This window comes from Podarcis cretensis, assembly GCF_951804945.1.
Source record: "Podarcis cretensis genome assembly, chromosome: 3".
Taxonomy (NCBI): Eukaryota; Metazoa; Chordata; class Lepidosauria; order Squamata; family Lacertidae; genus Podarcis; species Podarcis cretensis.
In genome coordinates this window covers 206,399-231,750 of record NC_137172.1, presented here as the reverse complement: position 1 = coordinate 231,750, position 25,352 = coordinate 206,399, and the positions used below count along the sequence as shown (strand labels likewise).

At 54.3% G+C, this 25,352-nt stretch overlaps 1 protein-coding gene across 4 annotated transcripts; it reads right to left on the bottom strand.

Moving 5' to 3' along the window:
• Positions 1-923: 923 nt before the first annotated feature.
• Positions 924-23,936, bottom strand: NRBP1 (nuclear receptor binding protein 1). Of its 4 annotated transcripts, none has more exons than XM_079968730.1 (19): positions 23,771-23,936; positions 23,296-23,577; positions 16,664-16,786; positions 16,291-16,392; positions 16,120-16,209; positions 15,817-15,857; positions 15,384-15,478; positions 10,629-10,742; positions 7,704-7,787; positions 6,643-6,701; positions 6,182-6,280; positions 5,950-6,082; positions 2,894-2,996; positions 2,677-2,727; positions 2,383-2,518; positions 2,231-2,284; positions 2,045-2,108; positions 1,886-1,941; positions 924-1,795 (listed from the first exon to the last, which is right to left on the bottom strand). In XM_079968730.1, the coding sequence occupies exons 2-19, from the start codon at positions 23,548-23,550 to the stop codon at positions 1,697-1,699; spliced, it is 1,758 nt and encodes a 585-aa protein (XP_079824856.1). In that variant the 5' UTR covers positions 23,551-23,577; positions 23,771-23,936; the 3' UTR covers positions 924-1,696. The 4 variants fall into 4 exon arrangements, with proteins under 4 accessions (XP_079824856.1, XP_079824857.1, XP_079824855.1 ...); XM_079968731.1 differs by lacking the exon at positions 10,629-10,742 and adding an exon at positions 11,433-11,456 and having other exon boundaries at positions 23,296-23,573; XM_079968729.1 differs by having other exon boundaries at positions 23,296-23,573.
• Between the last annotated feature and the right edge of the window lie 1,416 nt (positions 23,937-25,352).

The following is a 25,352-nucleotide window of genomic DNA, read 5'->3' as shown; positions in this document are numbered from 1 at the left end:
ACATCTGGGTTTGAAGACTGGAAAAATACCGGTTTATGGAAAGTAGTTTCATGTTGTCATGAAATGAATGTTTTGAATTTTTTTTATGTAACAGACAGGAGAATCAGAAGCCCTTTTTCTTTTGTTTTATTCTTCCCCCCTCTTCTTTTTTTCTTTCTCCCCCCTTTCTCCTGTTATATCAAAAAAGCTTTAATAAAAAAAAATGTATGCAGCATTGCCTTTTTCTGGCTCCTACCGAGGGAACTCCTTGCCATCAGCAGTGTCAGTCACTGTGTGGAAGAAGCTCTCTAGCCAGCAGCAGCCCAAAAGGCGAGTGGAAATGTCTGAAGCCCACCAGCTGCCTGGCCAGGTTTCCAGGCCTCCTCCTCTCTGGCTTTGTGGCCTTAGCATCCAATGGGGGCTCAGAAAGTAGAGACATGCAGGACTCCTCCAGCAGCAGCAGCAGCAGCCGCCCCTCCTCCTCTACAGGTTTTTCTCTTCTCTACACAGCAGCACACTTGCTGCCCCCCCCCTTGCTGCCAGGGCTACGAGGGGAGGATAGAATTTGACCCTCAGTGCAGAAGGGCTCATAGAGATGGAAGATCCTAAGGCTCATCTAGCCCAACCCCCTGCAATGCAGAAATCACAGCTGAAGAATCCCTGACAGATGTCCATCTGACCTCCATTTGAAAACTGCAAGGGAAGAAGAGTCCAGCAGGGAGGGCTCCTCCACTGCCTGCTGGGGGTCCCCCACCCCCCGCTCCCCCAGCCTTGCCCAGCCCAAGTACGTCTTTGAAAAGGCATGAGGTGCAAGCTGCTCCCTGCAGCTCTCTGTATTCAAAGGGGGCCTTGAAAGAAGAGCACCCCCTCTGCAGGCAGGAGCTGACTCCCCTTGGGGGGCTGGTCCCCTCCCCAAAGACCAGAGACAATGAGGACACTGTGGCTTATTTACAAAACAGTTTATTAAAAATAGGAACAGAAACAAACACTTGGAGCAGCCTCAGCTCTGGAGATGGGAATGGGTGCCCGTCGCTGAGCAACTGGCCCCAGCCCTGTTGGGGAGGGGGGGAGGGAGGGGAACCCAGCTCTTGGGGGTGTCTGGCCAGCTGCTGGCTGCCTCTTGCACCTGTGACATTCATGGCACTGTGCCCACCTGCCCACCCACTTTCTCCAGGGCTCAGGAGGAGGTGTCTCTGCTGCACAACCCAGGGCAAGAAGGGCAGCCAAGCAAGGGGGAGAAAAGGAGCTGCCCAGAGGAGGGTGAGGCTGCCAGGGAAGGGAGTGACTGTGGGGCTGGAAAGCATGTGAGAGAGGGGGAGGGGCAGGGGGAGTTGCCACCCTCACTCTTCTTCCCCCCTCCCTCCCACCCCCTTAAATAACAAGACAGACATCTCTGTGCTGTGCAAAAAAAAACCTCTGTACAATTCAAGCAAAACAAAACTCCATGCGTGAGCCGGGGGGAGAGGGAGGCCACTGGCCCCGGGGGGGGGGAATAATACTGACAAGGCACACAGCCCCCCTTCCCCGCCTTGCCCCCTCCCTCCTGCCCCCCCTCCCCATGGTGGCAGCGATTGTCTGCGGGGTTCCTGCCGGCTGCGGCACATGCAGGAGGCACAGCCAAGCTGGTTCTGTGCAGGCGGTGGCAGCAGCGGCCTGGCGGGGGGAGGGGGCCCTTTGCGGAGGCAGTGCCCAGGCACTGCTGGCGTGGGGGCAGCCCTTAGGAGGAGACGGTGACGGCCGCCAGCGCTCCGTTCCGCGAGTAGAAGAACTTGCTGAAGGCCTCTTCAAGTAAACAACTCAGCCGGCTCTGATCAGCCTGCAAGGGGCAGAGGGAAGGAGAGGCCAGTGAGAGCCCCACTCACGGGCTGAGCCCACCCACCCAGCCTGCCAGTGGGCAGGATCCTACCTCACTGATGAATCCCAGCTGGACCAGTTCGGCCGCCAGCTCCTGGATATTGTCACCTGGGAGAGGGGGAGAAGAAGAGGCAGCCAAAAGTCAGGAGGAGGAGGAGAGCTCCCCTTGCCCAGCAATGCCCAGCCAGGAGGGAGGGAGGGTGGGACTTACTGGGCAGCAGGTCACAGCTCAGGTGTCGGTTCAGCTTGTCTTCCAGCCTCAGCAGCAGTGTCAACTGGGCAGAGAGAAGCCAAAGTCAGTTCCTGGCCCCTGGGCTCTGGCGCGCAGCCAACCCAGGCCCCTTCAAGTAGGGCAGCATGGTGGAAGAGACCCCCCCCAGCCCAGGTTGGTACATACATGGTGCTTCACCCCTTCCTCGACTGACTCGATGTTGCATTGCATCAGGACCACCTGCGGGAGGCAAGGGGAGGCAGTGAGTGGGGTGGGAGGCCCTGGCTGTGCCTGCTGGCCAGGCTCCAGGACCTGAGTGGAGCAGGACAGCAACTCACCTTGCGGGTTTCCACTTCCGCAGGCTCTGGCGTGGGCGTCTTGACCGATGGGGGTGCAATGGGAGACGTCACCACCTCCTGCTGCGGCTGATGAGGGCGGGGCAGGCCGAAGGCCGTGAGGGGGTAGATGCCGTTCCTAGAGAGGGAGAGTGGTCAGGCTCTGTTCCCTAGGTGGGTAGCAAAGTTGCGGGCCTTCCACTTGGTGGAAGAGAAGGGAAGGAGGCAAGGGTCCAGGCTGGTCAGCCCAGGAGAGGCTCCCTGGCACACAAGAAGGTGGTGGAAGAAAATTCTTACCTCACATCCTCTAGAAACTTGTCTAGCTCCAGGGCTGGGGACTGGGAGAAGCTGTGTGGTGGGGAAAGCACAGAGTTAGATAAAGGGGGATCTCAATGCTGAATGCAAAATCTTTGCTGCCTGCTCCCCTCCCTGGCCTCCTTGGGGAGGGGCCAGAGGAACACCCACTGCTTGCCCTTCCCCTCCCCACATTCCCAGCCCCTCAGAGAAGCCTCACATCATGCGGACGCCCTCGCGGTCGGCATGGTTGATCTCGGCCAACACTGCACTCATGTCCAAGTTCTTGGTCATTTCTTCAAGGGCGTTCTCTGGGATCATGTCTGTCAGGAGGCAAAGGAGTCTTTCAGGAACGTTGCAGGGGGTTGGGCTAGATGACCCTCAGGGTCCCTTCCCCATCTACAATTCAAACATCCCCCCACCCTCTGCAAGGAAGGCAAAGGACACTCCTTGCTTCCTATGAAGGGCGGGTGGTGGGTTAACAGAGGACAGGAGGCACAGATGGTTCTCGCAGTTGATGGAAGGCAGGAGAGGGGCTGTCCAAGGGTCTGTATGGGAGTCAATTCTATGACTTGGACTAGAAATGATCTGAGCCATCAAAAGTGGCCAAATTTGCAAATTATTCAGCACAAAGGAAGCCCAAGTGGTTTGCAAAGAGCCCCCAAAAGATCTCTCCAAACTGGTTGAAAGAAGTGCAGTGGAAGTCAGAATGAAGCAAGTGGCCTCTGGGGCAGAAACATCCACACTTCCCAGATGCCCCATGGGACCCGAACAGACGGGGTCTGGCCAATGGGAGAGGCCTTTGGGCTGCAGCGGAAAACACGCTCAGTGAGTGATGGCAGGAAGAAAAAGGCCATGCCTAGTGTGTTATGAGAGCAACTGAATTTTGTTTTTTTGTTTTTTAAATAATATTTATTACTTTTAAACCTTACAAAAGAAAGGAAAAAAAGAAAAGAAAGAAAAGCAAAAGCAAAAGAAAGCAAAAACAATACATTACAATATACACAACACAACATTAACACATTAAACTAAACAAAACAGAACAAAAACAGTTTAAAAACATACATCATACCATTTCAACGTCTTATCTTTCATTCCCTTGTTTCCTTGACCTCCTCTCACCTCCCTTTTTGTATTCCAATTCTATTTCAGCAATTCCTTTCCATCTTTCTCTATTTTCTGTCTTATAATCTTGACTTATTTTAACCTTCTTTTCCATTAATACTATAATACTTATTTATGCTTAACTCCTTATAACATTTCTACTAAAGCCATATAATTTCATTCCAACATTTTTCTAACACTCATTAATTTTACAATATTTCTATAAATAAACTTTAAACTTTTTCCAATCTTCTTCCACCGTCTCTTCTCCCTGGTCTCGGATTCTGCCAGTCATTTCCGTCAATTGCATATAGACCATCAACCTGGTGATCTTCTGTCTGAGGCTCTTAACACTTTTCCAAGTCCCTTCTGCATGTGTTCTTCATATTTATACATGCACTTTACTTTGTCTTCTGCTGATCTTGTTCTTAATTTCCTTCCTTTGATGCTGAAGAGTAGATCTCGGGGAAGCTCCACCCTAGCAATGTTTTTATTCCTTCTTGACAGGTCAGCAAAATCTCCGTAGTTAAAACTAAAATCCAAAAGATATTTCAGGACGTGTTTCAAAATTCCTCCAAATCTGAAGGTCCCCACAACTCCAATCTCCTCCTGACCCAGGTCCAGGTCCCAAAGGTCAGTAAATCCCTGCATGAGGGGATCTATCCAACTATCCTTCTCCAGTCCAAGCAGGGCTCCAATCCTCAAAATCTGACTTTCTCTGAATTCACTCATAGAAGGCAACAACTTATAATCATCAAATTGCCTCTGTAAAACTGGGGCTCTCTCCCTCTCCACTTGTATTACCCTAGGCTCAGCAACAACAACTTTCTCCCTCATGTTCTCCACAGTTTGCCATATCAAAATAGATTCCTGTGTCGATTCCTGAATAGTTTCTGTATAAATATTCACTTTTTGTCCAAAATTAGTCACTTTTTGACCCAAATTGTCAATTTTAATAGTCATCACGTCCATCTTCTTTAAGAGCTGTTCCAATGAATCACTTATCTTACAAAATGCAGTCACTAAGGCTTCTTCTGTCGACATTCTTAAACAATCCAAGGTCAATCCCTGGTTCTCATAATTTTTTATCTTGCAGCTGGAAATCCCCCCAGATCAACTCCTATAACAGCTTCAAAGGCTCCCTCTAGAGGGAAACAATTTCTATTTGCATCAATCCTTTTAGGCACAGTTCAAGCAATAAAATTTGTTTCAATTTTCTGTTACTTTTACTCCTTTTTAAACGCAGAAGGAGACAATGGAAACAATGTATTTCTCTTGTTTAACTAGCTGTCAACAACAATGAACTTTCCCAAAACGTCGGTCTTGCTAGCAGCCCGTTTCCAGGTTCAAAGCGGTGGTAATTTGACTTTCTTCCCTCTCTCCTGCAGGCTTACACGATCCAAAATTCCTCCCCTCTTCTCCTGCTTCCAAGGGGGGTTTAATGATTTTAGCCAATGGAAGTTTAATCCTTTACAGAGGACTTTCCAAGACTGAATTTCGAGGCATTTTCGTATTGCCAACATCCTAGCACCTGTCCATAAAGGCAGGAGAGGGGCATGGAAAAAGCCAACCAAGATACTGGGAACCTTCTCTAAAAACGGAATGTGAAAATAATTGGGCCTTTTCAGTTTAGGGAAAATGAGGAGGAGGAGGAGCACTAGGAAGAGAAGCAACCAGAGTGGGGTGAGGGACGAATGGATCCTAGGGGAAGTTATTACCCCTGTGGCAACCCAAGCCCCTTTCTGAAACTGCAGGTTCTGCCAGAAAGTGGTCCAGGGACTTCCTGCCTTCAGAGTGTGTGTGGGGGGGTAGGGGCCGCCACCGCTCCCCCAGCAGAATGCGGCACCACAAGATGTAAATCACAGCACCAACTGAGGGCCAGGCTGATGCATGGAAGGAGGGGACCCACCCAGGGCCATCAGTCAGAGCAGCTCAAAGGGCCCTCGGGGCTGAGAAAGCCCCAGACCCCAGCAGCCTTCCACCCTGCCCCAAAGAGCTCTCCAGGAGGACTCTCGCCAGGAGCTGGGAAGGCACAGAGGGCCAAGGGTTCAAGGCCAGACCCAGCAAGGGCTGCTCTGCTCAGTGCCCTTGGCTGCTTCCGCTCTCTGCCTCCGGAGGAAGGGATTAGGCCTCCCCAGCCACTTCCCTGAGCCCCCCCCAGCCTCCACTCACGCTGATGGCCCACAATGCAGTGGGCTGCCAGGAGCTTCAGAGAGGGCACTTCAAAGAGGGCTTGGTGGAAGAGGAGCTCGCGGGCCGTGGGTCTCTTGCTGGGCTGCAGCTCCAGGCACTTTTGGATGAACTCCTGGAAGGAGGGAAAGGAAGGAGAAGACGTGAAGGCCGAGACGTGTGCCCGTCCCAGGAGGGAGGGAGGGAGGGAGGGAGGAGGGGAGGGGCGCCTCACCCGCTGCAAGGGATCCTCCAGCAACTGGATGGCATTGTTGATTGCTTCCTGGGGCACATAAGAGGATTCGCCATTGCCCTGGATCTCCAGCACAGCCATCTGCAGGGACAGCAGAAGCACAGCTCAGTGGGGGGCTGAGTCCCACAGTTGGCATGCTGCGATCCCGGAGGAACCAAAGGGCTCCACCAGCCGCCATCACACACAACGAGGGAGAGAAAGGGGACTGGCTTCCTCCTTTCCAAATGGGTCTCTCTCTCCTCTGTTCCTGGAGTTTTCAGAAATCACAGAGACCAAATGACACCCCCTGCACGACACAAGGAGATGCACTGTGCACTCCTAACCCTGTCGAGATAAGACCAGGATGCCGAACAAGCCGCCCCTTCCCATACGGATTCGAGGTTGGGGTGGGGGAAGCAGCTATGCCCCCCAACCCTCCCTCTTCACAGCTCTCCTTGCCTTACCTCCAGCGCACACATCCCAAAGGAGTAGATATCCACCGCGGTCGTCACATGTGCAACTTCTGGAACACAAAACCAGGAATCAGGACCCCCCTGGCTGGCTGGCAATGGCCATTCAGAGCCACTCAGTCACCGGGCTTGGGAAGTTGGGGGGTACCAGTTGTTATTGGCCCATAACCTGTTAAGACTTGGACCCACCATTTGTAGCTAATACTACGCCCCACTTTGACCAGGGCAAACAGCAGAGTATGCACAGCTCCAGAATCCAGGAGAGTCTTCTAGCAGAGTATCAAGAGTTTTCCTGTTTTCCAGTAGCCAGCCTTTCCCAGAGCTCCCAGTTAAGAAACCTCCTTTCCCACTCAGTTCAGTTTAAAGTGCTTATTGTCTCATGGCACAAGACAAGCATAAACACCTCAGCTACACGAACCTTTAAGAGAGGCTGGTACATGAGCTAACCTACTAGAATACCATTCTTCTGGTCTTAGAAGGAGACCTTGTGAAGATACAAGAGAAATCCGCTAGCACTTGACCCTGCTAGCTCACCTTGCTGTGCTGAACCACACAGCATGTACCCTGCAGCTTCTCCACCGACACCTCGAACTGAGCAAAAGCTCTCCTTGGGGAAGAGCTCACACTCCTGGCAACGCTCCTGAATGCAACCTCAGCTTTATAGCCGCCTCTGCCTATACACGTTCCTTAGAGCAGCGTTTCTCAACCGTGGGTCTCCAGCTGTTGTTGAACTACAACTCCCATTGTCCCTAGTTAGCAGGACCAGTGGTCAGGGATGATGGGAGCTGAAGTCCAACAACATGGCTGAGAAGCACTGCCTTAGAGAAAGGAAGGGTGGATGAGTCATGCTCCGGGCATTTAGCCTTGGACTGGTATCTAAGCCACCCAGTGTAGCTGGTGTGCGAACTCTGAACAGAAACCAAACATGGAGGGGGGGACCTCAAGACATGGAAACAACTTGGTGTAATTTGGAAAATTACACCAACCCTGATGAGCCACTTCAGCCCTCCCCTCCCCCCCCAAACAATGAACTGCTGTTCTCCTGCCTTTCTTACCGCCATACTCCGGGGCAAAGAAGTGCAGGTTCTTCTGCTCCTCACGACACGTCTTCACATGGTTGTTGATGGTGTCTGGGGCCACTGGAAGAGGGGGGGAAACAGCAAGGAATCAGGGGCTGAGCCTCCTCCTCCCTCCCAAATTGCTCTCATGGGGCGGGCAGAGGGCATTCAGGCACAGCTGCTGCCACCCCAGTCCAGTCCCAGTGCAAGACAAGGGCAGGCGCAGCTCAGAAGCAAAGGGGGGGGGGGAGGCAGGTCCACATGCTCCTCCAGATCTTCCATCTTTCCTGGGTGAGCTCCAAGCCCCAGCAGCCAAAGCAACCCCACCAGGGAAAGCAGATGAGCCCAATGGGAGCCGGGGGTGGGGCGTGGGCAAGGCAGCACTGCTGGAGGAAGGCGGCAGAGGAAGTCCTTTCTGCTGCTCCTGGGTCTCCACTGCAGAGAAGCGTCAGCTGGACCAGCACTAAGGCAGGCACAAGGGGCTGCAGAGTAAGGGGGGGGGGGGTCCTGAGCAGCAGCAGCAGCTGGTGTTCCACAGACACCCACACTGACCCACCCACAGACACCTGAATGACAGGGAAGGGTACAGACAAGACAGTCCTCACCCCCCCCCTCTCTCTCTCTCACACACACACACACACTGGCCAGCTTCAGGCCTTTTCCTGAAAGCCCAGCAATGGAGAGGGGGATTCCCACTTGATCAGGTTTGCACCAGCCTCTGTCTCCCCACCAAAGAGGGCTGCCTCCCCTCCACTGCTGCCCCATCCATTCACTCAAGAGGCACCACCCAAGAGCAAAGATCCCAATGGCCCAGTCACCTTAGAAATGCCAAGGGGAGGGGGCAGTGGCCCTGGAGCCAAGGGTGCCACAGACCCAGGCCCCAAAGCAGGGATCGACACAGAGGGCGGGACTTGGAGGGCACCCTGAGGGTAGCAGCCATGAGCAGGAGATAGATGCTGGGGCAGAAGCCACACCAAGCCTCCTCCTCCTCCTCCTCCTCCTCGGCACCCAAAGCCAGACGCAGTACCAGCCACTTGCTAACACAACTGCTGCCACCGCCTTAGAAGGGAAGATTATACCAGCTATGGCCTGCAGCTAAGCACCCCTAATATCCAGCTTGTGACCTGGTAGCCTGCACATGAGAAGGAAGCTCAATTTTGGCCTGGAAAGGCAGAGAAAGACTTCGTGACAGGAATGCTCAGTTCAGGCAAGCTGGAGCTCCATTAGCTGCTGCTGCTGCCACCACCTCCTTTGCTGCAAAGCTCTCCCGTCCTCCAAAAGTGCCCCAGACTCCCTTCTGGAAGCAGTAAACCATCATAGGACCACCTCAACGCAACTCAAATTACCAACCTAGTGGTTTCAATGGCCAGAGGCGCCTGCTAGAAGAGCCCCAAATTCTCTTTCTCTCTCCCCCCCCCCCCCCAATTCAGATGTGGTTTTAAAGGTCATTTCCCAGACACTGAAGCCAAACACTTCCTGACTGGCACCCTTTAACGTTTTCTTTATGCTTGGAGCACTGCCAGGAAGGCAGGATTCATGTTCTCTGCTTTCCATTTTCAAGACTGACTTGAGCTTAAAATGGTGCAGACAGAATGGACCTTCCCCTCTCAGCCACTGCCCCAGCCTCCCACCTGCTGGTTTTTTACATATAATTGTCTTTTACTTAAAACTTCGCTCCAAAGCTCCACAAAACCACTCCCCAGTCCTGCTGCTTCCCCTGTCCCCCCCCCCCCAGGGACCCCCAAAGCCAAATCTCCCATTCCACTTCTGACCCATGGAACGATATCCTGGCCTCTCCTCCTTGGGTTTCCACCAGGTGTTAGAACTGTGGTGTCTGTAAGGGGCTTGGACTTCCTGGTTAGTTTTAATTTCAGCCTCTACACAGGGGGCCAGACATGTACACAAGGGTTTGGACCAGGGGTCTGCAAACTTTTTCAGCAGGGGGCTGGTCCACTGTCCCTCAGACCTTGTGGGGGCTGGACTATATCTGGAGGGGAATGAACGAATTCCTATGCCCCACAAATAACCCAGAGATGCATTTTAAATAAAAGGACACATTCTACTCATGTAAAAACATGCTGATTCCTGCACTGTCTGCAGGCTGGATTTAGAAGGCTATTGGGCTAGATCCGGCCCCCGGGCCTTAGTTTGCCTACCCATGGTTTGGACGCTCCCAGTTTCTCAACTAGAAAAAGCTCAGGCACACTTGTCCTGATCAGAATAAATGCAAGATACCTATATTTTTAATTTCAGAAATATGCCACCAAATATAATTGTATGTGCTAATCGCATCTGTCTGCAGAGTTTCTGTACACAGCAAGCGTATTCTAGTCACAGAAAGGTGTTTTTATCCCTCGTGCCAAAAACGGGAAACTTGCTCAAAGGCTTCCTTCTGCTGGGTGGGGGGGGGGCATGCTTTTTAGGAACAAAGTCTGGCATTCAAGTTGCAGCACCTGCGGTTGAGGCTCTCAGGCAGGCAGGCAAATGAAGCATGGCGGAGCTGCTGGCATCAGGCAAGAGAGACAAGGCCACGCGGCTCTTGACTCGGAAGAGGGCAGCTTCTGTCCTTCCTCTTGCGGAGAAAGGCAGGGCCTTCAGCTTCCTGGAGTTCTGGGCTCACTTTTGCCCAGGCAAGCCTTTGCCAACACAGCTGGCAGCTATCTTCCTGCTGCCCACCGACTTTGGGATCCAGCTCAAAGCACTTCACTTTCTTAAAGCAGTCAAATAAGCCAAGATACACAGCCACACCCGAGACTCACTGAGCACACCACCCAAACTCACCCACCCCAGAGACTGGGGCCCTGAGAAAAGCTGAGCTCTGCTCCTGGCCCAGGCTCCGTTCCACAGAAGACATGCCACCTGCATGCAGCCCAAGCAGTGCCAGCGCCCTGGCCGCCCTCCTCCTCCTCCTCTTCGCGTTACCTGCCGCCTCTGCGCCACGAGCGCCACCTCTCCTCTCGGCCCTGCTCCCGTCCAGCTTCCACCTGCTCCGCTCCACTGAGCTCGCCTGGACCAAGGTGCCCAAGGATTTCTTGCCTGCCCAAAGCGAAGGGCTCTTTCAGTCCTTGGCCATGCCGGGTGGGGGGAGGACACCCCAGGGCCCCCGTCTCACCGCCAGAAGCTTCCGCCTGCAGGGCACAGCTCATCTTGCGCCAGGCATTGGCCTTCTCCGCCAGCCCTGTGTCTTCTCCTTGCTGGCATGGGAAGCAAGAGAAGGCCCTTCCCAAGGCAGACCTCCCTACCACTAAGGCAGGAGAAGACACAGGCACCTCCAGGCCCCTGCACAGGTGACACCAGGCACACAGCTCCCAAGAGTCAGGCTCCACCACAAGCGTCCGACCCATTGCCAAGCAGCCGGCCGCAGGGAGCTGGAGGAGGAGGCAGCGAAGCCACAAGCAAACAACAAGCAGGACCCCCCCCCCGGGCCACGAGCGGCGGAGGAGGAGGCTGCAAGGGCGGCAGCAGCTTCTCCACAGGCACAAGCAGCCCAGGACACATGCAGGAGGCAGCCATGCAGCAGAAAGGCAGCCCCCCCACCCCCACGAGGAGCCCCAACAGGTGGCAGGACTGGGGTGGAGCTACATAGAGCCCAGGTGCCAGCCTTCACCGGGAGGAAAACGAGCGTCATATATGCCAATATACAAAGTGATGCTCTCATATCTATATCTCTATAGATAGATGCTCCAAAGGTCACAGTCACATCACAGAGCAGAGAGATTTGCTCACCATTAGCAAAAATCCTATGAAAGACTGTTGGCGAGAGAGAGAGAAAGAGGCAGCCCATAAAAGCAGGAAGTAAAACCAGACATGGCGGGTGCCGAGGGGTCAGCCCTTCACCTCAGCAGCCACAGCGCCCACGGCCACCACAACCGGGCAGGGAGAGGCGGTCCTTGCCTATCCAGCCACAGAGGAAGGCGATGGAGGGTGGGGGGCTCCTGGGACAAGGCCCCTCCCTGCTCCTGCCAGGACAGAGCTCAGCCCCCAAGAAGCTGCCCATTGGCCACCCCCAGCAGGGCATCAGGAAAAGGCGCTGACCAGGCCAGCACGGCCAGGAGCTGCTTCTGGCTCAGCCAGCACTTGGGCCCAGGAGCAGACCAGAGACTCCCTGCCAAGGGAGTGGGGTGGGGAAGGGGCCCAGGCGCTGCTGGTGAAGGGGAGGGCTTCTCTTGAAGTCCCTCCCCAGGGCATGCGATTTAGTAGTACAGGATCCTTGCTGCCTTCCCATCTCCCTTGACCCAGGTCAGCTCCAAGCACCCCCCCCCCCCCAATTTCCAGTGGGTCATGGGGAAACAGAGGCCTGAAGTCCTCTCCCCAAGGCAGCTCCTCTTCCACAGCTGCCAGAGGGAGGGAGGCCCTGAGTGCCTGGCGACCCCCAGCCAAGCCAAGCCCAGAGGCCTCTCCAGTCCAGGAGTCCAGCAGCCTCCCCTCTTTTCACTAGCCCCCCTGACCTCCCCCCCCCTCCAGCTTCAGGGCCTCCTCTGCACACCTCACAGGCAGCCTCAGGTGGGGCTGAGCAGTGGGAACCTCCTGGACAAAACTGCCAGCCACCGGGGCTGCAAGAAGCTCCCCCCACCCCTGAATCATCAATGGGGCTGGGAGTGGAGATGGAGGGAAGAGAAAACAGGCAGGGAAAGAGGCAGAAAAGGGCTCTGGGTTTTCCCAAAGATTTTTTGGCTTTGGGGGGTGGGAATCTTTACAGATTTTGGGGGGAGGCATGAAGGGAGAGAGAAATGTCTCTGAAGAAGGTGCATGCAGAGGACAGAGGGGGGATCCTAAGGTCAGGGTTCAGGTGCTGGGACCACGACCACAACCAAGCCTCCACCCACTTGCTCCCAGATTTAGGGCAGGAGGTGGCAGAGCCTCCCAAGCAGCACTGCAGGCCCTGAAGCTCTTCCCAGCCCAAGGGAAGGGGAAATGGCGGGGCAAAGTACTGGCCCACCTCCTGATTTCCTCCCAAGCAGCCTCAGCTGACCAAACCCATAAGACAACCACCCGTTCAATTCCCCACTAAGTACAAAAATGGCTCATCCAGAGGTTGTGGGAAGGTGGCAGCCAGGAAGCCAAAGGTGGCGAGTGGAAGGAGGGGGAAGCTCTCCCTCTGCCGTCTGTGCCCAGCCCAGCGTGCCAATGCCCAGGTGCAGGTGGGACCCAAAGGAGCCACCCAGTTCCGTGGGGACTGAAGCAAGACCTGCCCCAGTAGAGGATGGGGCAGGCGGAGGCCTCCGAGTTTGCTTCTGGGCCAGATCCACACAACAGGTGCCAGTCACACCACAGCCGCGCTTCCTTCTCTTCCCTCTTCTCAAATGAGCCTCGGAGGGGAGAGCCAAGGGCATTTGCTGGCCTCCCACACCAGCTACTAAGATCCCGACAGACAACGGCAGAGCAGGGCTCCAGCCCCTGCACCCATCCACCCAAAGGCGCTGCTGACAGGCGCAAATGGTGCCGTGGAGCTTTCCTAAATCACAGCACTGCTGCCCCTTGCCATGTCCCGGGGAGCAAGAGAGTTTGAAAGAGCAGGTGCTTCACCCCCTTGACTCAGCTGCTTCAGGAACACCAGTGAGACGAGCTCCGCCAGAGATGTCAAGCAGAAGCGGCATTGGTCCCTGTGTGGAGGCAGGCTGGAAGCTTTGCCATGATCCGGAGCCACAGGGCAGGTGGCAGCCTGGTCCTCCTGCATCTTGGCCCAACTGCAGAGCCCCCTCTCTTGTGCCCGGGGGGCGGGGGCGGGGATTCTGAGCATTGTGCAAGGTTGCCAGCCGCCACCGCCCTGGAGTTCCCCAATCCCAAGGGTGGCTCTTCCAGCCTGAGTGAGTTCCCTGTCCATGCAGCTCAGGGGCCTCATCCATGCTCTCTTTCACCCACAAAGCATGCCAGGAAAGGCTCTTCTCTTGGAAGCAGATGGCCAGAGGATGTCACTGGCCCATAGCTCCTTATGGGTGGTCTTGTCTGGATGAAATATCGTAGACCCAAACTTGTACAAAGCAAAAAAGAGGATGGTTCTATTGTGAGCTCTTTGCCCTGTGGTGGTCTTTGCAATTCTTGAAAACTTGAACACACATAATTTTCTTGAAAGGGGGGGGGGCTCTGCTCAAAACTTGGCCAAGACTCCAGAAGGTTCTGAAGTCTGTTCTACGCTGGGGCAGAATCCTGAGACGAGTGGCTCCAACGATGGCCCTGCAGGCGCAGCAGCAGCAGTAAAAGATCCAGCAGCAGGGAAGACTGGGCATCCCTTGGCACCTTGGCATCCCCACAAAACTCTCTGCCCACCACTCAGCCCAAGGCATCCCAAGCGCAGAGCAAGCAGGCCGGTCAATCTTGCAGTTTGCGTCAGAAGAGTCTTTGTTGAACCAGGAGGGCTGGTCTTCCTCAGCCTTGGCAAAAGCATCACTGGAGGCAGGTCTCTGGGCCCTTCCCTGCCTCGCAACATATGGAACTCACTGTGACAAGGGGAGGGACATGAGTCTAGGCGGAACCCTCGCAGGGAAACCAGGGAGGCCACCTTTGTTTATTTTAGAAAGGTCTATGCTGCCCTTCAGCAAAAATTCCCAGGGCCGTTTACAGAAAAGGGTGATGCAAAACTCCATTGGAAAAAAAGCCAACCACCCTGAACTCCTTTTTTGGGGGGGCGGCAGGAAAAGGCAAAGTCACAGGGTGGTGGTGGTGGGACAGGCCCTTCGAAGTCCAGAAGAGAATCTCCACCCTCAGAGGCAGTTTACCAGACAAGGCCTCTGCACTCAGCCGGGTGACATTTGGGCTGCCCCTGAACTGCAGGCACCTTTGAAGGGCTTTGTTCTCAAAGGAGTTTTAGGACTTGAAACCACAGAGGCCAGCAGTCCATTGTCACGCACCACACACACACACACACACACACACACACACTGCCCCCCAACACTTGCATCCCTTGGCAGCTCTAGACTGTGATGAGTTTCCTACCAATTTAACCGCCACAGGTCTCCCCTAGTGCCCAGGAAATTGCAGTCGCCAGCCAAGTCCCAGCCCTTGTCTTCTGCCAGGAAAGTCAACCTAACTGCCCTTGGCAACAAGAGGGTTCTGGCTAGTCTGTCCCAGGAGCTCTCAAGAGAATCCAGAAATTTCCCAGAAGTGGGAGAGCCCCAGAAAAAGCCCAAGGGGAACTCTCCCATTTCCTCCTCAGAGCTCTTGGGGGCTGGGGATATCCAACAGGCAGCTCGGCAAAGCACTCCAGCTGCCCTTCCCTTTCCTCAAAGTCCCGGCTGGCTGCCTGTCCAAGCGCCCGGCTGGCAGGGAAGCAGCAAAAGGAGGAAGGAGGGTTTCTCCCCAAGGGACCAAAGGCCACCTGGAAGCAGTTTCCTGCCCCATGCCCTGGAGTGACGCAGGCACCCATGGTCTGGGCAGCCTCTCCAGACACAGAGCATGGGGTGGGAGGAAGCTGGGAAGCCTGAGAAGGTGGTGGCAGCAGCAGCGGCAGCAGCAGCAGCAGTAGCTGCTCAGGGCCACACATATCCAGGTGGCAGAGTTCTCCAGGAGGTTTCCAGAAGTCAGCAATGAAGGCTACAGAGAGAGGCACCAGCTGAGGCTCAGAATCCCAGGTGAGCAGGGCAGCAGGAGCCCACCAAGCCCCTGGGCCTTCTGGGGAGCTCCTTCCCTTTCCAGTGACTCTTTACATCACTGGCTTGCGGCTCCAGAGGAGAGGCTTACCTGACCCGATCTTGATCAGCCCATTGTGCTGGATGAAGATGGTGTCACAAGTCAAGTTTCCGTGAATGATGGGAGGATCGCAGGAGTGAAGGTAACTGGAATGGCAACACAAGGAATGGTGGGCCCAAGAGGCTGGCACCAGCACTCACCGCCCCCAACAAAAGGCCACTTTCACAGGGGCAAAACCAAGGCCTTGTGCCTGAGGCTGCCAGGGACTCCCCAAGAGAGCAACAGCCATCACTCTCTTACCTTCCGTCAGCTTGGGAAGGAGGGGAGGCAGGCAGGCAGGCAGGCTGGAAAAGCGGCAAGCCAAGTCCTGCCACAACTGCTAGAGGGAGCCAGAAGCAACCGCTCTCCACCCTGGCCTCGGAAGAACCAAAGGGGGCATGAGCAGCCAGGCTCCCAAAGCCTTTGAGGGAATCCAAGCATGTACCTGAGAGCAGACAGGATCTGGGTGCACCAGCGCTTCCAGGCCTAAAGACAGATAAAAGGAAGAGGCTCTAAGCAACACCCACAACGGGTAGCTTGATTGCAACAGGCAAATACTTTCCTTATTTCCTTGCTTCCTTCCATGCCACTCAGAAGGAACAGGCCAGACACTTCCTCCTGTCCTTCTGGGGCTCTGGGTTGGCCAAAGGAAGCTGCTTCTCTGTGCTCACAGGCAGGACAGCCCCAGCAGGAGGCCTGGGACCCAGGAGCAGAGGGAGGAGGGAGGAGAAAGAAGGGAGGGTGTCACCTTTTCATTCATGGTCTTGTGGTTCTTCTTCGTCTTCTTCAGAAACTGCTTCAGGCTGCCAGAGGACATGTACTCAGTGATGAAGATCACCTGGGAAGGAGAAGGAGTCACCAACTGCTGCTGCTTCTCCACAAGCCCACCAGGAAGACGTTGGGGGGGCACCCCACTTACCCTGGCCTTGTTCTCCTTCACATCTGCCCAGTACTTGTGGAACTTCACAATGTTCAGGTGTTCTAGCTGGATCAGGTTGTCAAAGACAGCTTTGACCTTCTCCTGGAGGGACAAAGCAGAGGAATGCCAGACCCCAGGAAGAGGAGAGCCTTTGGCTTACCCCAGCCTCACAGCCGTGGAGAGACGGATGCAGCGCTGGGAGGGAAACCCCTAGGGCTGGCCAGGCAGCAGCCAGCCCCCCCCCGCCCCCCCCGGGAGGCTAGCCAGTCTTCCCACAGGGTTCTGCACTGCTGGGATTTATGCCACTACCTCCCAGGCACCCTGAGCATGATGCCCACCTACTCCCCATCCTTCCCATCCCAGGCTCACCAACCTCCTGAAGCTTGAAATTCTTGCGCTCCGAGAACTGGACCTCATTCCAAACCACTTCCACCCCTTCTTCTGTGTCCATTGCCAGGTAAGCACTGTCAATCCCAGGAACATTGCGCTGATTCACCTGCATGGAATAAAAGCAGTGATTCAGGGAGCTGTGGAGACGAGGTGCTGGTGCCTGCAGACACCCCCACGCCTGAGTCAGGAAACTCCTGAGGACAGCAGCAGCCCAGAAAGATTTGCTCCAAGACCTCTTCCTGGCAAGTCAGTCTTGCTGCTCTGAAAATCACAGCAGAGATTCATGTCACAAAGAGTCAAAAAGCTCTCCTGCCCTAAATGACGGTGGCTGAGAAAGTCAGTCCTGGAACCAACTGGAGGGGGGTGGAAGCCTCGGCTTTATCCTGAGTGATGCTGCCCAGGATCTGGGGCAAGATCTCAATCTCATGGACATTTATCAATTTCAAGACGTGACTAGAAGGTTGCCAAGTCAGCACAAGACAGTTTTAAAGGGGGAAACCTAAAAATGTGGGGGTCAATTAAGAACTGAGACGATGAAGTTTCCCCAAGGTGCTCAGTGGCTATTTAACACCATGATGACAGAAGCTCAGCTAGAATGTAGACCACTGATTAGGAAATGCGTCCCCCCCCCCCCAGTCCAGCAGAGAGATTTAATGGCAGAGGGTGCCTTCATTCAGAGAAGAGAAATCTTGCCCAAAGCAGAATAGAAAGGAGTAAGGACTCTGGAAAATAAGAAAGTGAATGGCATAATGCTAAAGGGGGTTCCTGCATAGCAAGGGGCTGGACCAGGTGACCCTTGGGACCCCTTCCAACGCTACAGTTCTATGATTCAGCGAAAACCATGGTTGACTAAATATCCAAAGCAAGATAATCAAGGGTCTGGAAACAAAGCCTTATGAGGAATGGTTGAGGGAACTGGGTATGTTTACCTTGGAAAAGAGGAGACTGAGAGGAGAGACGAAAGCCATCTTCAACTATCTGAAGGGCTGTCCCATGGAAGAGGGAAGGAGCTTGTTTTCTCCTGCTCTGGAGGGAAGGACTTGAACCAGTGGATTCACGTTTCAAGAAAGGAGATGCCGACTCAACACCAGGAAGAGCTTTCTGACAGGAGAGATGGGTCTTGCGCTCAGGCCCTGCTTGCAGGGTTCCCATAGGAGGGGGGCTGTTCTTTTATTTTATTTTTATTACTTAATTTAATTTAATTTAATTATTTATATGCCACTCATCTGACTGGGTTGTCCTAGCCACCTTTGCTAGTAAAAGCTTCCCCGACATCCTCTTCCATATCAAAGATTTATGTTCCGACACTAGGGCACAGGAAAAGACTTTTGGGACTCTTCACAATATGCTTGGAATTTCACCACCATGAGCAATTATGGGTCATTTATGGAGACTGCCTCCCTCATCACTGACTCTCTGGAGGAAATTAAAAACATTCCTGCTTCCCCAAGCATTTGATGGCTGAAATGCTGTTCCTGAAATCCCTGTTGGGGGGGAATGCTTTTAATTGTTTTAAATTAAATTAAATTAAATGATATTGCTATTGATGTGTTTGTCACCCTGGGCAACTTTGAGAGAAAGAGTGGGATGTAAGTTGAATTGATGCCGATGCTGATGATAAAATAATGGCAAAAACCTGGAAAATTCAGAATAATTTTAAACAGTACTGAGCCCAGTGCAGATCCTTGGGGACCACAGAGCCTGCAATGCCTCAACTACCCATAACTCTGATAACAACCCCCTCCCCATGGGTCCCCAGTTGTGATGGAATGATGCCTGAGGTTTTGTCTCCCTGCAACACTTAAAAAAAAAAAAAAACTACCAAGTTACGATACTATGATAACAAAAAGTTTGTGGGCACTTGTTCCCCCAGAGGGTTGGGCCAATATGGCCCTCCAGTCAAAAAAGGTAGATCTACACATTTGAAGAGAAACAAATCAAGAAGACTGGAAGGCAAGACTTTGTGGAAGTCATTCCTCTTGTTCTTCTGGCCTGAACAATTCACACTGCAAGAATTTCCCCCAGCTATGCTAGGACAGATGTTTGGCTGAAGGGTCCCTTGAAAGGTGGGCTTACCTCTGCTGGGCCTGCCCCCTGCCACTTCTGATGAGCCTGCCTGCCTGCCTGCCTTCTCCCCTGTCCTTGTGGCGAGGGAGAAACCAGCAAGAGCAGCAATGCCAAGAGCAAGAGGCCTCAGGCCACCATGCTGGTCCCTTCCCCAAGCAGAGGAGAGGCAAGGGAGCAAGAACGGGCCAGGATTCCTCCTCTTCTTGCCCCCCTCCTCTGCAGAACTGCCTCTGGCTGGCAGGGGGGTGGGGGCACCTCAAGGCTTGGCTGGACCCACACCTGGAACAAGCTTGGCCTGGCTGATGGTTTGCCTAATACTCCTCCTTCTATATAGCCAGTGTGCAGAAAGGCACCTGCCCCTCTTGCTGCCTCCGCAGCCTGGAGCCTTGCGCAGAGACCGTTTCCCTGGGTGGGCTTTGCAGTGGCAGGAGAGACACCTCCTTCCTGATGTTGCAGAAGAGGGCAGGAATCTTTCCTCTGGTCCTACCATTCAGGAGGCCAGAGCACCTCCTGCCTCTGGGGCCCATGTTGCCTCCTTTTCAGGCCTGCGTCCCTTGCCCCTGCCCAGCCAGCCAGCCAGCCAGCCTGGCTTCCTCCCTGCCCCAGCTTGCAACAGAAATGACGCAGCAGCCTGCCTTGCATCAGGGCCACATTCCTCCCCAGGGCCCAGCCCTCTTCTGGGGCACAGCCACTTCCTCGAGTCCTCACCAGGTCAAGCCACAGTGAGTCAGCCAAAGTGAGTTGACACAGAATAAGGGCTGGTAGGCAGGCTCCTCACCATCTGCCCAGAGATGTCTAGCAACATCCACACCCCCCCAGCCCAGCCAAGGAGGGAGGGGCAAAGGAACAATGAATGAGAACAGCTGCAAGAAGAGGGAGGGCCAAACTGCAGCCAAGCAAAAAAGGCCCCCAGACTCAGGGCTGCTGGCAGGCAGATCTATTTGGGGATAGGGAGGGGAGGAGCTCCCAGGCCGCTTTGCACCCCAAAAGGCTCATCAGACAAAGCTTCCAGGAGAGTCTGCCCAGAATTCCTTTCCACCTTGTTCTCCCTCCAAGGTGCCTCTTCTCCTGACACACACACTTCCCCCACCCAAGGCCAATCTCAAAGTCACGTCCCCACCCAGAGGCACAGCCCCTTGAAAGCCAAACAAGGCCTCCTGTGTTGGTCCCAGCCTCTCAAACTGCTTGCCCTGCTCTTCGCTTCCAGCTTCGGGACCAACTCTGACAGAGGCCAAAGAGGAGTCAGGCCAGGCTAGCGATGACCAGTCTTTCTGGAGATGCCCCTGGTCACATTTGAGTGTAAAAGGCATGGCCATTTTGAACTGCTCCCGGGGAGGGGAGCCTTTTCCATCAAAGGCTCCAGACCACAAGACAGCCAGGAGAGCCCCAGGAATGCCCTGTGCAAAGCAGGCATGTCAGCTGCCCCCCAAGACCAGCAGTCAGTCAGCCTTGGCTGGCCAAACCAGTCACCATGCTGCCACTCTCAGCCTCGGCCAGCCGCACAAAAAGGTGTACTGTGTGCTCAACCTCCTCCCAAGCCCCCCCCCCATCTTCCAAAGGACGATTCAGCCTCTGGCTGAGCAACAAGTCCCTTCCAAGCAAGGAACATCTTCTGGCCCCCAGGTGCCTGGGGAGAGGACCCTCTCCTGGAACATGAGTCACGGAAGCAGGAGGCAGCCGTAGCTTTGAAGCCTTTCAGTTCCTGAAAGGGCAAGGAAGCTGAGTGTGGAGCCGCATCCTGAAACTGCAAAGCACCTTTGCAGTCACATGTCAGGGCTCCCAAAGCTTCTAGATGCAGCTGGTGCCATTTCTACCAATGCCTACTAAAGCCATCGCCCAAACAGGAGTTTCCGGAATGTTCCAGCATTGCTCTGGTTAGGGAAATGACAGCTCATACAGGCAACCTATGGAAATAGGATAAAGTCCCTCAAGACAACAGTGTCATGTTCCTTGAAGAGAGAAGTACTGGGTGGGTGGCTGGAATTAAATGCACACACACTGAGCACCACCTGGCCATACCCAGCTTCAGGGGAAGAGAGAAAAGAGCTTTGTGTAAGGTAAAGATAAAGGACCCCTGGACGGTTAAGTCTAGCCAAAGGCGACCACGGAGTGCGACACTCATCTCTGCTTTCAGGCTGAGGGAGCTGGCCTTTGTCCACAGACAGCTTTCCGGGTCTTGTGGCCAGCAGGACCAAACCGCTTCTGGTGCAATGGGACACCGTGATGGAAACCAGAGCACACAGAAACACCGTTTACCTTCCCACTACAGCCGTACCTATTTATTTACTTGCATGGTGTGCCTTTGAACCGCTAGGTTGGCAGGAGCTGGGACAAAGAGACAGGAGCTCACCCTGTCGCACGGATTCCAACCCCAAGAGGCTCAGTGGTTTAGACCACAGCTGTGTACAAGGCTGTCTTAGAACATTGCTCAGGAAGCTGAGGGACTGCAGAATATAGGATCAGAATTGTTAAACGGGATGATGGATGGAGAATATCACCAGGAGCTACATGCATACAAATCCTGGGTCTAATCTGAGCACATTTGAAGGTGTTGCTTTTAGCTTATAAATGTTCTAAACAGTTTTGAACCATGACACCTACAGCAGGGCTGGGGAACCCGTGGCCTTCCAGGCGTTGTGGGATGGATGGCATCCACAGTACTTCCACAGTACCTGGAGAGCAACTCTCCGTCCCTTAACCTGGCTGGCTGGTGCTAAGGGGAGTTGTAGCCCCTAATCTTTCTACATAAACCTGCCTGACCAGTAAGCTGAGCCTCAGAGCCACCACTTCTCTCGGAATTCTTTTTCCCAGAAAGGATTGTCTGCGGTAGTCTTTATTCTCGCTTTGGCGCCAGGTGAAAACTTGGATTGGCCCAGACCTTGAAATTCTGTTTATTTTAAGCTCTAACTTGAGTTTCAGCTGGCCAGATCTGCAGCTGCTAATTTTTATTGAGCTCTTTTATTCATAAGCAACTCTGATCTAGATCTGCACATAATGCTGAGATCAGAATTCAGTTTCTAATACCAAATATTGAATGCTTTCTTATGCGCTTACATTCATAATCTTACATAAGATTTACTTGTTGTGTCAGTTGCCCATCTCTACTATAGTTAAATCCCACCTGGGGGAAAAGCCCACAGCCACCTTGAAAGAAAGCAGGAGAATGCTGAACTGGGTATAAAATAAAGGATGATGCATCAATAGAGAACAGAGGCTGAAATAGAAGACAAGACTCATCTCTAGAGACCCTTCATCTGCAAACAGCCTGACACGCCCTCCCCAAGAAGCAACACAAACATGAAGCAGGCAAGGAACCTTTGACAAAATTTTGTCGCTTGCTGAAAATATTGATTTGGTAGTTATAATTTTTATGGTGTTTTAATTATTTCATCCTACACTGCTATGATATGATTATGAACTGGTTTATAAATATCCTTACAAATCAACCAATATAATCAGAGTTGGAATGGACCCTGAAGGCCATCTTGCGCAACCCTCTGCTCACTGCATCCCTGATGGATGGAGGTCCAGATGCCTCCAGCCCCCCCCCCCACGACACCCCTGTTCCACTGCCAAGCAGCTCCTCCACTTGGGAACTTTTTTACTAATGTTGAACTGAAATCTGTTTCCCTCCTGCAATTCCCATGCATTGCTTCCTGTCCTGCCCTCCAGAGCAACAGAGCAGGCGTCTGATGCAGCTCTTTCCACTAGTCACCAACTACATTCTACCTCCACCCCTCAGGTCCGGCTTCCCACTGGGGCATCTGGTTGGCCCTTGGGAGCCGTTGGTTCGTTCCAGTTCCTTTTATGATGATCAGTTAAGACACCTAGATCCTCTCTATGTTCAGCAGTAAATTTCATAAATCACTCAGAAGCCATCCAGGCATTAAATGGTATATAAATCAACAATAATATCATCCTTTCTTTATGCTACAAACACAGATGCCCGACTTAGAGAATCAAAGAGCAGAGTCCTACCTTGCAAGAAGCTGCTCTGCACCCCTGCAAGTCCACAACTACTGAAAACTTGGGAAGCAAGGAGGCCCAGGGGCAAAGAACCATAGAACTGTGGAGTTGGAAGGGACCCTGAGGGTCATCTAGTCCAACCCCCTACAATGCAGGAATCTCAACTAAAACACCCCTGACAGGTGGCCACCCAAGCTCTGCTTAAAAACCTCCAAGGAAGGAGAGTCCACCGCCTCTCTCCCAAAGAGGGAAGGGTCCGCTGCCCTGTCCAACAGCAGCACCCAGGGAAAAGCCGCAGCTGAGCAGCAAAAGGTGAAGCTGGGCAAGGAGCAGGTCTCCAGCTCAGCTCCCAGCATCTCCAGGGAGGGCTGGGAAAGATCCCTGTCCTGGAAGCTTCCGGGAGCCCAAGGGTGGACGGCAGCTGTGCCTCCCCCCGGGGTGGCTTCTTGGCTCCGACGGGGCAACCGCAGCAGCCTCGGTGGGCTGCCCAGGGGCCGCTTCTTCCTCCCGGGGCGCCCGGAGGGCCTGGGCAGCAGCCGGAGCCGCGCTGGGGAGGCTCCCGGGGAGAAAATCCGCGCTCACCTCCTCGCGGCGCTTCTGCCACCTCCCGCACGGCGACTCCTCCAGGATCTCCGACTCGTCCTCGCTCTCCTCCTCCTCTTCCTCCTCCGGCGCCGCCGAGGCCGCCAGCGGAGGGGACAGCGAGGTCATCCCGGGGCCCGCCGCTCCAGACGCCGCCGCCGCCGCCGCCGCCGCCTCGGCCTTGGGGTCGGAGCCGCCTCCTCCTCCTCCTCCTCCGCTGTTGGGTCCGGCCTGCTTGGCTTCGCCTTCGGACATGGCCGGGAACCGAGAGGGGCGACCTGCCTGCTCCGGAGGGGCGGGAGGGAAATGAGGCGCCGCTCGGGAGCCGGAGGGGCGGGGCCAGGCCGGGGCGGGGCGGGGCCTCGCCGGCCCCTTGGCAACCGGGGCGGGGCCCCCCTCCCGGGGCCTGACGCGCGGCGACCCCGCCCCCTCCGCCCCCTCCGCCCCCGTCCCCCCGTCCCCCGGGCCCACTCACCGGGCGCGGGCCGGTCTCCAGCGAGGGCCAACGGGCAGCAGACGGAGCCGCGCGCCGCCTCACGCGCTGCGGACGAGGGACGCCAGCCGAGGCGGGCCGGGACGCGACGTCGACCAATGAACGGGCAGGCCGAGCCGCGGAGCGCCTTCGGATTGGCCGCGGGACTGGCTCCGCCTCGCGCCTCTCGGCCTGCGACCTGTCCGTCTGACGGGACGTCGACGCTGGCGGGGAGGGCGGGTCCTCGGCGGGCCGCGGAGCGGAGTGCGCGTGCGCTCGCAGGAGAGGGCGGGGCAGGGAGCTGGCCTGCCGAGCGGCGGCGCGCGTGCGCAGTGCGGACTCCCCGGGAAGAGCGTCCGGCCCGTCGGCTTCCACGGGAGGCGCCCGCGGGCCGCTCAGGGCGGGGCGGGATGAGGCCTCTCCCCTGTCCATCCCACTGCGGGAAAGGGCTTGGAGGGCTCCTGTTGAGCTGGAGCGGCGCAGGAAAGGCTTTCCTTTTTTCTTCTTTTAAATAATATTCAGGTTTTAAAACATTACAACGTAAAAAAAAAACAGAAAACACAATACAGAAAAAGGGGGGCCACTAGGGGGCGCATCGGAAGATGGCTGACAAGAACATCTCTCCGACCCACACGAGGTAGTTTGGAGGCTATGATGGGGGTAATTAGCCTCCTTAACCCCCCAGGATTATGGGGGGGGGACGGCCCTTGCCTGCTGTGCCCTATACCACCCCCGAATTGGTGGGGGTGGGGGCACTAGGCACAAAGCCCTCCTGGGGGATTTTCGGCACTCCTCGACGCCGTCCCCGATTCGCGCCGCTGGTTGCAGTGATCTTTAAAAGAAATAATTTGGACATGATTAATTGCACATACATCAAGGAAAAAGGGGAGTAAATACTGCTGACAGAAGAGATCTCTGATAACAAGACAACAATAAAATACGAGAAGAGCGTCAAGATACGGTAATGACTGAGGGGGGAGGGGGGGAAAACGTGCCTCTACCTCTTTATGTGATTTAACAAGAATCCCCCTCCCCTAATGAGTCAGAAATTAAGGACTTAAGCTGTGGATTTAAGGCTGTGTGGAGATAAACTTTCGATCCATAGCAATGTTTCAAGATGAAGCTGGAAAGGTAAGAGTTTTGGAGTGTCGCACTCAGAAAAAAAAATGCCGTCGCCATTTTGTGAGGCATTGTGGGAGCTCTTGGGTCTGGGAGGAGAAAGAGAGAAATAGAGTTGTTTACATATCGTGAATCCACTTCTCGGTGGGACTTAAGAGCGACAAATGCCAAAATTTACGATGGAAAGAGTGATGTTATCTACGAAGGAGATATATGGAAACCATCTGGACTTAGTGGAGGAACGGGAAATCCACACAGGATTATTACACTTGCTATCGGCTTAAGGAGACTAACAGAAGAGATCGTAAAGGAAAAAGAGAAATTATACGAACAAGATATGATGTGGCAACACCAAGATAAGACTGGATAGAATTATGAACTTTGTTTGGACTGATTGGGACTGATTTGGACATTAACACAGTAATAAGAAGATGATCTGAATTCCCCTTTGGATCTTGAAGTATGG